Source organism: Panulirus ornatus, chromosome 65 (genome assembly GCF_036320965.1).
Source record: "Panulirus ornatus isolate Po-2019 chromosome 65, ASM3632096v1, whole genome shotgun sequence".
NCBI classification, from domain to species: domain Eukaryota; kingdom Metazoa; phylum Arthropoda; class Malacostraca; order Decapoda; family Palinuridae; genus Panulirus; species Panulirus ornatus.
The window spans coordinates 9,347,501-9,360,687 of record NC_092288.1 but is presented as its reverse complement, the minus strand read 5'-3'; the positions used below and the strand labels follow the sequence as shown (position 1 = coordinate 9,360,687).

At 40.5% G+C, this 13,187-nt stretch overlaps 1 protein-coding gene across 1 annotated transcript in view; it reads left to right on the top strand.

The window, feature by feature from the left end:
* LOC139746598 (uncharacterized) overlaps positions 1-13,018 on the top strand; it is a 48,439-nt gene extending 35,421 nt beyond the window's left edge. Inside the window, exons 10-12 of the mRNA XM_071658007.1 lie at positions 1,760-3,738; positions 11,546-11,809; positions 12,803-13,018. Coding sequence (XP_071514108.1) covers positions 1,760-3,738; positions 11,546-11,809; positions 12,803-12,983 — 2,424 coding nt within the window. The 3' untranslated portion in view covers positions 12,984-13,018. The remainder of the gene's footprint in view (positions 1-1,759; positions 3,739-11,545; positions 11,810-12,802) is intronic.
* Positions 13,019-13,187: the final 169 nt, after the last annotated feature.

The window sequence follows — 13,187 nt, the reverse complement described above, 5'->3', positions numbered from 1 at the left end:
TTATTGTTATTATTGTTATTATTATACTTGATTGCCGTTTTCCACATCAGCAAGGTATCACCAGGAAACAGACGAAGAATGGACCATCCACTCATATACACATATATATACATAAACGCCCATACACATACATATACCTACATATACTTATATCAATATATACACCTGTACATACACATGCACAGACATATACATTTATACACTTAGATATATATTTGCTTGCCCTCATCCATTCCTGGCGACACCCCGCCCCACAAGAAACAGCATTGCCACCCCCTGCTTCAGCAAGGTAGCGCCGAGGGGAACAGACAAAAGAAGGCCACATTTGTTCACTCTCAGTCTCTAGCTGTCATGTCATCCAGGCCCCACAGACCTTTCCATGGTTTATCCCAGACATTTCAATGCCCTGGTTCAGTCCATTGACAGCATGTCAACCCTGGTATACCACATCGTTCCAATTCACTTTATACCTTGCATGCCTCTCACCCTCCTGTATGTTCAGGCCTTGATCGCTCAAAATCTTTTTCACTCCATCCTTCCACCTCCAATTTGGTCTCCTGCTTCTCCATGTTTCCTCCACCTCTGACACATATATCCTCTTTGGCAACCTTTCCTCTCATTCTCTCCTTATGTCCAAACCACGTCAACACACCCTCTTCTGCTCTCTCAGCCACACTCATTTTCCTACCACATATCTCTCTTGCTCTTTCATTACTTACTCGATCAAACCACATACAAATATATTCAGTAATAAAGTATCTTCTTAGATATATTATTGTATGCTTAATATTTTGTAATAAACTTTTAGAACGCTTGTATATGTCTCTTTCTAGTTTTTGTGCATGTTATTCTTTATTCAGAGGTAGCATGTACAGTGTTTGAGCTAGAATTTTTATTTGGGCAAGTCTATCTTATCTTTCTATCTATGACATCTATTCCATCTGGAACTCCCGTAAGGGGGTGGCCATGGCAATAGAGTCACCATAACTTTTGAACTTCAGTGCTGCTTTTTAGCCTTTAGTCCCTCACCCTTAACAGGCCACTGGTAAAGGGCATCTCTAATGCAGTGTTTTTAGAGGCACCTATTTGTCCTACCAGTTACTTCCACCATGTGTGTGCCTAATATTCCTGCCAAATTTTACAACCTACTTCTACCTAATGGTCCCAGCTAATGCTCCTACCTTCTACTTCTACTTGATGTTTGTACCCAAAGCTCCTGTCTAATGTCCCTACCTACTACTTCTATCTATTGCTCCTACCATTTTGCCAAAAGGCACTCTTAGCACAAAGTGCTCTGCAGAAAAATCAAAAGTTGTGAAAAATGAGTTGTGTGAGTTAAGTGTTGTCAAGTTTTATTTGTGACAAGGAGAGATTGTATATTTGTGGACAGAATACCAGCAGTCCAAGTGTGGCTGAAGCAAAAAGAAATGGTAGCTACCTGGGTCAAAGGATTGCAACTTGGCCAGCACTGAAGTGCTGGTTCACTACACAGCCATCACTGATCCTCATCACTTTGTCATTGAAACATATCATAACATATTTTTATACATATTTCACTCTTGCAAAATGTTTTAGTGTTTGGTTTAGGTTTTGAATCAGCATAGTGATTAAATGTGTATCTACCATGGCCTAGATTGTAGAACCACCAAATTTCCTTTCATATGACAGAAATCTGAGTATTTAGTATCTTTGTAGACATTGGAAATTATTGTTATATTTTTCCATTTGATATGTATTTTTTTGCTTTCTCTTTACATAGGTTGTTGAACAAGATGTTCAGCATCTCAAAGTGGAAAGTAACACAACTGCAGATCAACATCCCTATTTTTCACGCACTTCATCCATTGCTTCTATTGTAACAATTGTTGAGGGTAGCCGAAGAGACTCTCAGAGAGACGTCTCCAAGGATTTACAACATCATACTCGACAGAGCTCACAAGTTCAGGTCCAGAGGGAGTCTAGCATGCGACGAAATTGGAGAACAAATTGGGAAGGACGTAGCAGCAGATTACTCTCTACTGAGTCACGGGGAGGGAGTGGAGAAAATACTTCAGACCTGACCATGAAAGCTAGTTATACTTCAGCTGATGAACCTCAGCGTGGCTCTACCTGTGAATTTGATTCTGTGGCAGTAAGCCAGCAGTCTAACAGAAAGGAAACAGACCAAGCTTCTAAGTGGATGTTAAATGATGGGGAGGAGATTGTAATTAGGGATGCTAAGTGTAGTGCGACTTTATCATGTAGAAGTGATATTGATAATCAGGTCTGCTTAGAAGAAAAAGGTGGAAAGCTTAAATCAAAAAGTGAAGTAGTTTTGTTAAAGCCATCAGAAAGTATTGTACGAACTTTATCGTCAAGTAAAACGGCAACAAATTTAACATCTTTGGTTGATAATGATAGCATTGGATCAGGCCCAAATGTTTCATATACTGGTCATAATGATATTAGTTCAAAGGCTTTAAGAGAAACTTCTGAACATTTGTATCCAACATTATATGAGTTAGATGACCACAGGGAAACCTTTGGGCCGGTGACATTAGAACCTGAAATAATTGCTGGAAAAGTTCAGAAACTTTTTAGGGGTTCATCTGTGCTTAGTAGTTCTCAGGAACAGAGGCAAGAAAGGTTAGTGCCAGAGGTATCTTTACATCACAGTGTTTCTCAGGAACCTTGTCAGCTCAGGGTAAACAAACAGATTATGTCACAACCTGTGAGAAACATTACAACATTGCCTCGTACAAAAAAGTCAGAGAAGTTGAATGCTGGCTTTCAGCGTAGTGAAATAGGTTTCAATGACATAGCGCAGTTGAACTTGAATGAAGAAAATTCTGCAAATAGAGGGAGGGATAATGGGAAGTGTTTTGATACAGGGGAAGTTAGTCCTAGATCACAAAATTGGGAAAAGATATCATCTGCTGAAGTTACAGTACCTGCAAAAAATATTCACCCAGAAGTGGAGGAAGGAGGAAAAGTGCTGTTTTTGATGGGGGAAATTGAAAAAGTGGAGGGATCAAAAGATCTTGCTGAAACAGAAAAGAGGACAAACCTGCAGGTTAAGTCAGAATCAGGGCTTACTTGTGTTTCCCTGGACAGTAATGTCACTCCTGCCATAGGATTTGAAGGAATTGGGGATATGATCATGAAAACAGCGAGTGAATTTAGAACTTCAGAAGCTGTGCCATTACAGTGTTTACCATCACCAGTGGATACAAGAAAAATTGTTAGAATCAGGAATGTTGGACGCGATTCCGCAAGAGACCTGACAAAACTCGATAAAGAGAAGGTGATCTACCCTTCATTGAAAGATTTTAAACAAGACCTTAAACAGAGTGGTAATTGTGGCACTAAGGATAGTGCAGAAATCATGATTAAAAAGCACAGAAGACATCACAGTGACCCTACCAATGGAGTTTTTAACCCAAAAATACTTGTTCAATTTAGTGCTGAACTTTTAAAAGATGTTGCAGAAGAACAGGTAACGGACAAGGCATCCACGGCAGGAAAGAAATTAATGAAATCTGTTGATCATAAACCTGAAATATTACCTTATAAACCAAAAACATCACCAAGAACTAAAGAAGGTGAAAGCTTAAAGTGTAATGAACGTAAACCCCATAGTGTCCTTAAGGAATCTGATTGTGCTTTAGATCAACTTTCTCAGATTGATTCTACAAGTGAAGACACAGAAGCAAATGCTCCTATTGCCAGTGAACAGCCAGTTAACATACATATGCCTAGGTATGTAAAAAATTGTAGACTGTTATAAATGTAAGTGTATATCAGACTGGAAAACAGTCTATGTATAATTTACCCTGTGTTTCATGCCTTGTTTCTTCTTCTTCTTCTTCTTCTTCTTCTTCTTCTTCTTCTTTATCCTCTTCTTCTTCATTTTACTTTGTTTTCCCTTCATTTTTCTTCACCTCTTTCTTTCTTTTTCTTCAACTTTACCTTCATTTCCTTATTTTCTGCTGTGTATCCCATGAAATCGGCCTGCCCTGATATTTGTGTGACGAGGCACCAGCCTTCAGCCACCCTATGCAAGTATCCAGTAGGTACTTACAGCCGCTCATGTGAGAATCGGGGAGAATCGGATCCACCCTTGGCCTGTTGGCAGTTACCACCAAGCTGATTTCATTGACTCATCCCTTACCAGATACTTGGAGCATACATTTTCTCTTTGATTGCACATAGGGGCTCTCTGCTGTTGATGTTCCTGGTTTTCATAGAAGGAACAGAGAAAGGAGCCAAGTGGGGTTTTTCCTCTAAGGCTCAGTCATCTTTTCTTGATGCTCCCTTCCACCTCCAATTTGGTCTCCTGCTTCTCCTTCTTCCCTCCACCTCTGACATATATATCCTCTTTGTCAACCTTTCCTCACTCATTCTCTCCATATGTCCAAACCATTTCAACACACCCTTTTCTGCTCTCTTAGCCACCCTCTTTTTATTTCCACACATCTCTCATACCCTTTCATTACTAACTCTATCAAACCCCCTCACACCACATATTGTCCTTAAACATTTCTTTTCCAGCACATCCACCCTCCTCTGCACAACCTTATTTATAGCCCATGCCTCGCAACCATATAACAGTGTTTGAACTACTATTCCTTCAAACATACCCATTTTTGTTCTCAGAGATAACGTTCTCTCCTTCCACACATTCATCATCGCTCCAAGAACCTTTGTCCCCTCCTCCATCCTGCAAATCACTTCTGCTTCCATGGTTCCATCCACTGCTAAGTCCACTCCCAGATATCTATTATACTTAATTGCTGCTTCCTGCATCAGCGAGGTAGCGCCAGGAAACAGATGAAGAATGGCCCATCCACTCATTTATTTTTTATTTATTTATTATACCTTGTCGCTGTCTCCCGCTTTAGCGAGATAGCGCACGGAAACAGACGAAAGAATGGCCCAGCCCACCCACATACACATGTATATACATACATGTCCACACACGCACATGTACATACCTATACCGGGGTTGACGTGCTGTCAGTGGATTGAATCAAGGCATGTGTATGGGGGTGGGTTGGGCCATTTCTTTCGTCTGTTTCCTTGCGCTACCTCGCAAACGCGGGAGACAGCGACAAAGCAAAAAAAAAAAAATATATATATACACACAGACATATACATATATACACATGTACATAATTCATACTGTCTGCCCTTGTTCATTCCCGTCACCACCCCACCACACATGAAATGACAACCCCCTCCCCGCGCATGTGTGCGAGGTAGCACTAGGAAAAGACGACAAAGGCCACATTCGTTCACACTCAGTCTCCAGCTGTCATGTATAATGCACTGAAACCACAGCTCCCTTTCCACAACCAGGCCCTACAAAACTTTCCATGGTTTACCCCAGACGCTTCACATATACACACATATATACATGAATGCCTGTACACATTCATATACATACATATAAATATCAACATATACATACATGTTAATTTGTTTATGGATAGGGTTGTTAGGGAGGTCAATGCAAGAGTTTTGCGGAGAGGGGCACGTATGCAGTCTGTAGTGGATGACAGGGCTTGGGAAGTGAGTCAGTTGTTGTTTGCTGATGATACAGTGCTGGTGGCTGATTTGGGTGAGAAACTGCAGAAGTTGGTGACTGAGTTTGGTAAAGTGTGTGAAAGAAGAAAGCTGAGAGTAAATGTGAATAAGAGCAAAGTTATTAGGTATAGTAGGGTTGAGAGATAATTCAGTTGGGAGGTAAGATTGAAGGGAGAAAAACCGGAGGAAGTGAAGTGTTTTAGATATCTGGGAGTGGATTTAGCAGTGAATGGAACCATGGAAGTAGAAGTGAGTCACAGGGTAGGGGAGGGGGCGAAGGTTCTAGGAGCGTTGAAGAATGTGTGGAAGGCGAGAATGTTATCTCGGAGAGCAGAAATGGGTATGTTTAAAGGAATAGTAGTTCCAACAATGTTATATGGTTGTGAGGCATGGGCTATAGATAGGGTTGTGCAGAGGAGGGTGGATGTGTTGGAAATGAGATGTTTGAGGACAATATGTGGTGTGAGGTGGTTTGATTGAGTAAGTAATGAAAGGGTGTATATATATATATATATATATATATATATATATATATATATTTTTTTTTTTTTTATACTAATCGCCATTTCCCACATTAGCGAGGTAGCGTTAAGAACAGAGGATGAGGACTGGGCCTTTGAGGGAATATCCTCACCTGGCCCCCTTCTCTGTTTCTTCTTTTGGAAAAAAAAAAGAGAGGGGAGGATTTCCAGCCTCCCCCTCCCTCCCCTTTTAGTCGCCTTCTACGACACGCAGGGAATACGTGGGAAGTATTCTTTCTCCCCTATCCCCAGGGATAATATATATATATATATATATATTTTTTTTTTTTTTTTTTTTTTTTTTTATACTTTGTCGCTGTCTCCCGCGTTTGCGAGGTAGCGCTAGGAAACAGACGAAAGAAATGGCCCAACCCCCCCCCATACACATGTACATACGTCCACACACGCAAATATACATACCTACACAGCTTTCCATGGTTTACCCCAGACGCTTCACATGCCTTGATTCAATCCACTGACAGCACGTCAACCCCTGTATACCACATCGCTCCAATTCACTCTATTCCTTGCCCTCCTTTCACCCTCCTGCATGTTCAGGCCCCGATCACACAAAATCTTTTTCACTCCATCTTTCCACCTCCAATTTGGTCTCCCTCTTCTCCTCGTTCCCTCCACCTCCGACACATATATCCTCTTGGTCAATCTTTCCTCACTCATTCTCTCCATGTGCCCAAACCATTTCAAAACACCCTCTTCTGCTCTCTCAACCACGCTCTTTTTATTTCCACACATCTCTCTTACCCTTACGTTACTCACTCGCTCAAACCACCTCACACCACACATTGTCCTCAAACATCTCATTTCCAGCACATCCATCCTCCTGCGCACATCTCTATCCATAGCCCACGCCTCGCAACCATACAACATTGTTGGAACCACTATTCCTTCAAACATACCCATTTTTGCTTTCCGAGATAATGTTCTCGACTTCCACACATTTTTCAAGGCTCCCAAAATTTTCGCCCCCTCCCCCACCCTATGATCCACTTCCGCTTCCATGGTTCCATCCGCTGACAGATCCACTCCCAGATATCTAAAACACTTCACTTCCTCCAGTTTTTCTCCATTCAAACTCACCTCCCAATTGACTTGACCCTCACCCCTACTGTACCTAATAACCTTGCTCTTATTCACATTTACTCTTAACTTTCTTCTTCCACACACTTTACCAAACTCAGTCACCAGCTTCTGCAGTTTCTCACATGAATCAGCCACCAGCGCTGTATCATCAGCGAACAACAACTGACTCACTTCCCAAGCTCTCTCATCCCCAACAGACTTCATACTTGCCCCTCTTTCCAGGACTCTTGCATTTACCTCCCTAACAACCCCATCCATAAACAAATTAAACAACCATGGAGACATCACACACCCCTGCCGCAAACCTACATTCACTGAGAACCAATCACTTTCCTCTCTTCCTACATATATATATATATATATATATATATATATATAAATGTATCTTTCATGCTATTCGCCATTTCCCGCGATAGTGAGGTAGCATTAAGAACAGAGGACTGGGCCTTTGAGGGAATATCCTCACCTGGCCCCCTACTCTGTTCCTTCTTTTGGAAAATTAAAGAAAGAAAAAAAAGAGGGGGAGGATTTCCAGGCCCCTGCTCCCTTCTCTTTTAGTCGCCTTCTACGACACGCAGGGAATAATACGTGGAAAGTATTCTTTCTCCCCTATCCCCTGTGACTCACTTCCATGGTTCCATTCGCTGCTAAATCCACTCCCAGATATCTAAAACACTTCACTTCCTATATAGTCCTCTGTTCTTAACGCTACCTCGCTAACGCGGGAAATGGCGAATAGTTTAAAAGAAAGTATAATAAAAAAAAAAAATAATATATATATATATATATATATATATATATATATATATATATATATTTTTTTTTTTTTTTCCGCTGTCTCCTGCGTTGGTGAGGTAGCGCAAGGAAACAGACGAAAGAAATGGCCCAACCCACCCCCATACACATATATATACATACGTCCACACACGCAAATATACATACCTACACAGCTTTCCATGGTTTACCCCAGACGCTTCACATGCCCTGATTCAATCCACTGACAGCACGTCAACCCCGGTATACCACATCAATCCAATTCACTCTATTCCTTGCCCTCCTTTCACCCTCCTGCATGTTCAGGCCCCGATCACACAAGATATTTTTCACTCCATCTTTCCACCTCCAATTTGGTCTCCCACTTCTCCTCGTTCCCTCCACCTCCGACACATATATCCTCTTGGTCAATCTTTCCTCACTCATTCTCTCCATGTGCCCAAACCATTTCAAAACACGCTCTTCTGCTCTCTCAACCACGCTCTTTTTATTTCCACACATCTCTCTTACCCATACGTTACTTACTCGATCAAACCACCTCACACCACACATTGTCCTAAAACATCTCATTTCCAGCACATCCATCCTCCTGCGCACAACTCTATCCATAGCCCACGTCTCGCAACCATACAACATTGTTGGAACCATTATTCCTTCAAACATACCCATTTTTGCTTTCCGAGATAATGTTCTCGACTTCCACACATTCTTCAAGGCTCCCAGGATTTTCGCCCCCTCCCCCACCCTATGATCCACTTCCGCTTCCATGGTTCCATCCGCTGCCAGATCCACTCCCAGATATCTAAAACACTTTACTTCCTCCAGTTTTTCTCCATTCAAACTCACCTCCCAATTGACTTGACCCTCAACCCTACTGTACTTAATAACCTTGCTCCTATTCACATTTACTCTTAACTTTCTTCTTTCACACACTTTACCAAACTCAGTCACCAGCTTCTGCAGTTTCTCACATATATATATATATATATATATATATATATATATATATATATTTTTTTTTTTTTTTTTTTTTTTTTTTTATACTTTGTCGCTGTCTCCCGCGTTTGCGAGGTAGCGCAAGGAAACAGACGAAAGAAATGGCCCCCCCCCCCATACACATGTACATACACACGTCCACACACGCAAATATACATACCTACACAGCTTTCCATGGTTTACCCCAGACGCTTCACATGCCTTGCTTCAATCCACTGACAGCACGTCAACCCCTGTATACCACATGACTCCAATTCACTCTATTTCTTGCCCTCCTTTCACCCTCCTGCATGTTCAGGCCCCGATCACACAAAATCTTTTTCACTCCATCTTTCCACCTCCAATTTGGTCTCCCTCTTCTCCTCGTTCCCTCCACCTCCGACACATATATCCTCTTGGTCAATCTCTCCTCACTCATTCTCTCCATGTGCCCAAACCATTTCAAAACACCCTCTTCTGCTCTCTCAACCACGCTCTTTTTATTTCCACACATCTCTCTTACCCTTACGTTACTTACTTGATCAAACCACCTCACACCACACATTGTCCTCAAACATCTCATTTCCAGCACATCCATCCTCCTGCGCACATCTCTATCCATAGCCCACGCCTCGCAACCATACAACATTGTTGGAACCACTATTCCCTCAAACATACCCATTTTTGCTTTCCGAGATAATGTTCTCGACTTCCACACATTTTTCAAGGCTCCCAAAATTTTCGCCCCCTCCCCCACCCTATGATCCACTTCCGCTTCCATGGTTCCATCCGCTGACAGATCCACTCCCAGATATCTAAAACACTTCACTTCCTCCAGTTTTTCTCCATTCAAACTCACCTCCCAATTGACTTGACCCTCACCCCTACTGTACCTAATAACCTTGCTCTTATTCACATTTACTCTCAACTTTCTTCTTCCACACACTTTATATATATATATATATATATATATATATATATATATATATATATATATATATATATTTTTTTTTTTTTTTTTTTTTTTATACTAATCGCCATTTCCCGCATTAGCGAGGTAGCGTTAAGAACAGAGGATGAGGACTGGGCCTTTGAGGGAATATCCTCACCTGGCCCCTTTCTCTGTTTCTTCTTTTGGAAAAAAAAAAAAAAAAAAATGAGGGGAGGATTTCCAGCCTCCCGCTCCCATCCCTTTTAGTCGCCTTCTACGACACGCAGGGAATACGTGGGAAGTATTCTTTCTCCCCTATCCCCAGGGATAAAATATATATATATATATATATATCTCCCTGAGGCATGGGAGAATGAATTTGCCCTCCATATTTCCTGAGTGAAACAAAGCTCAGGGGTGAGAGGGAAGAATAGTTTGGAGATGGCTTCAGAGTAAAGTTAAGGGTTAGTAAGAGCACAAGAGTTAAGGAAAGAGTATTAGTACTCCTGAAGCAGGAGTTATGGGAATGTGTTATAGAGAGTCTGTTGCCGTGTCTACCCCTTTGAGGGAGTTCCAATTGGGACAGGTGTCAGAGTTATAGATATAGAAAGATATAATTCTAGATTGATGTGGGTTACACTGATAATGGATGATGAGAGATGGATGATTATTGGTGCTTATGCACCTGGTCATGATAAGAAAGATTATGAGAGGCAAGTGTTTTGGAAGCAACTGAATGATTGTGTCTGCAGTTTTGATGAAAGAGACTGAGTATTAGTTATGGGTGACTTAAATGTGAAGGTAATTAATGTTGGAGTTGAGGGTATATTTAGGGTACATGGGGTATTCAGTGTTATGACTGGAAATGGTGAAGAGCTTGTGGAGTTGTAAGGGAAAATTATCAGTGTTGGTCTGCTTTCATTGGCATCTGTCTCCCTTGTTGAAGGTGTATCAGAGTTCATTTAGCTGATTTAGAATGATCCACAAATTTTTAGAATGCGATCAGATAATATAATTCTAGGCATTAGTTTTCTTGGCCTTTGTTGCTGTTGGAAGTTTTGCCATGAGGGAAAGGAAGAGATTGCCATTTGTTTCTGATGTTTTATACCTCTGACCACATTATGTCTGCAACAGGTTGGTTTTGTACCACACACGACACAAAGATATCTTTTTAAGGTTAGTTTGCAGTTACCTCAGAACTTTAAGTCTGTGGTACATTTCCTCCCCCCCCCTTTTTTTTTTTTTTCCTCCTCTCTACTGTTTTCTCCTGAATTACACAAAGTAGCCCAATACTTTTTCTTCATTATTTCTCATGGCAAGCATCTGATGACTACACTTTTTTGGCAGCCAAACCAAATTTTTAAGAATATCTGGCAAATGTTACAAACATTACTGATGAATTTCTGACACTTGAATGTGTGAGAATATTAGTAGCTGTTAATGAGTGAAGGAATGTATATGCAGTAAATAGACAAAAGAGTTTGATAAAGGGATCAGTATGTGCTTACTGACACATCATTCTACCTTTTATTGTATTATTGTTCACACTAATGATACATGAAAATTAAGCTTTAGAAGTTATTGGATGAGGCTGGTGTTATAACATTAATTCTTTATCATGCTCTGGCACCCATATTTGGATGCTACAGGACTGATAGGTTTACTTATCTTTTGGCAGGTGTGTGTGTGTGAATAACAGTTCCTCTGGTGGATCATTTCTTGGGGATGGCAGAGTGAGTGGCTGTAGCAGCAGCAGCTTAGCTGGATCTTTGCTTGGGGGTGTGATGGATCACTACTCCTCAGTATTTGTTGTTCATGCCACTACCCAGACCCATCACTGGGAGGATGCTTTAAGACAGGATCTTTCAGCTGCTGCTCATTGTTCAACCCTGGACCAGCAGGTGGCAGAAGCTGTTGCAGTTGTTGCTGACACTAACACATGGTAAATAAAGGTTTTTGCATCACAATCAAATTGTCATTTTGAATTAGGTTAGGTTTCTTTGATATTGTGTTTCCTTGTTTTAACCCACATTTTTCATTGCCTTCAGTACCCTTTCCACTTTAGTGGAAATTACCCATCAGTGAGAACTCAGTGTTTTTCATGACTGGTACACATGTATATTGTTCTAGTGTGTGTAGCAATGTCATTGTTGTAATTTTCACTGATTTCCTCACATTAAAGTAACCACATAGCTTTAGTTAACTTATACCTCTGTAACATTCATTGGGAATTAAAGTTTTAAGGTTTTTATGACATTTGATCAGGTATAAGATCCTTACTGTAGTATTGATACCCATAATCAGGCAAAATACATTTATAGAGAGTTACTTGTCCCCAAGATTTCTTGAAGAGAGACATTACTGTTTTGATTACACAGAGTAGGCAAGTAGCAACTGATAAAAATCAGGGTAGTTAGGTGACAAATCTTATCCTGAGTACATTGTTTAAAGATAGTGGTCAGTGAGACATACAACAGGTGTGTTGGCATCCAAATAAGCCCAGACTGTCCCTTTCTAGTGGAATTTGGATGTAAATGTTAAATGGTTGGAGATATGAAAGGAATTAAAAAAACATGATTTGACATTTGTCTCTGGGAGAAGTATGATATTTGGAAAGGTGACAGATAGATGGTGTTCAACTGAAGAAATGTTAGAAGGAAGAGCACAGATGTTGACATGAATAGAGGTCAGGTTTATTTGAGAGCCAAGGTCTATTTGCTGTATCTTCAGAATTTTATAGGTACATGTAAACTCTGACCATTTAATCACAATATTATTTTAGTCATTTCATAGGTAAATCTGCTGAAGTTTCTTTAGTTTACATTATGTTACAAGTAAATCTACCGGTCATCTTTCATGTTATTTTTGACTAATTTACCATAACCATTGGGTACACTCGCCACTATCATTGGTTTCATAAGAATAACTTCAACAGGGAAGTACAATTGGTGTCATCCCACTCGTACATTGTGGAACATGGTGGATCTGGGGTTCAAGTGGGACTCCGGGTGGGCATGTCTCCCCTTGTGTCAGCTATCACAGACTCTGTGCTGGACCTCACTCGCATGGATGTAAACCCACAGTTTGTACGTAATAGTGTTGGTTTTATTATTTAAATTTTTATATGTTTGTTAGATTAAAATGTTTTTTCTGCTATAATGTTCTGACATTTATTCATCATACTTATTTTTGAGTAAGTTAATGTTATTTTTCAAAGTATTTAAATCTGTTCAGTACAGTAACAGTCTTTCTAATTACTTTTCTCATTTCATCTCTGCTTTCATCCACAATGCTAGTGTCATTGTCTTACTTTAAGTATA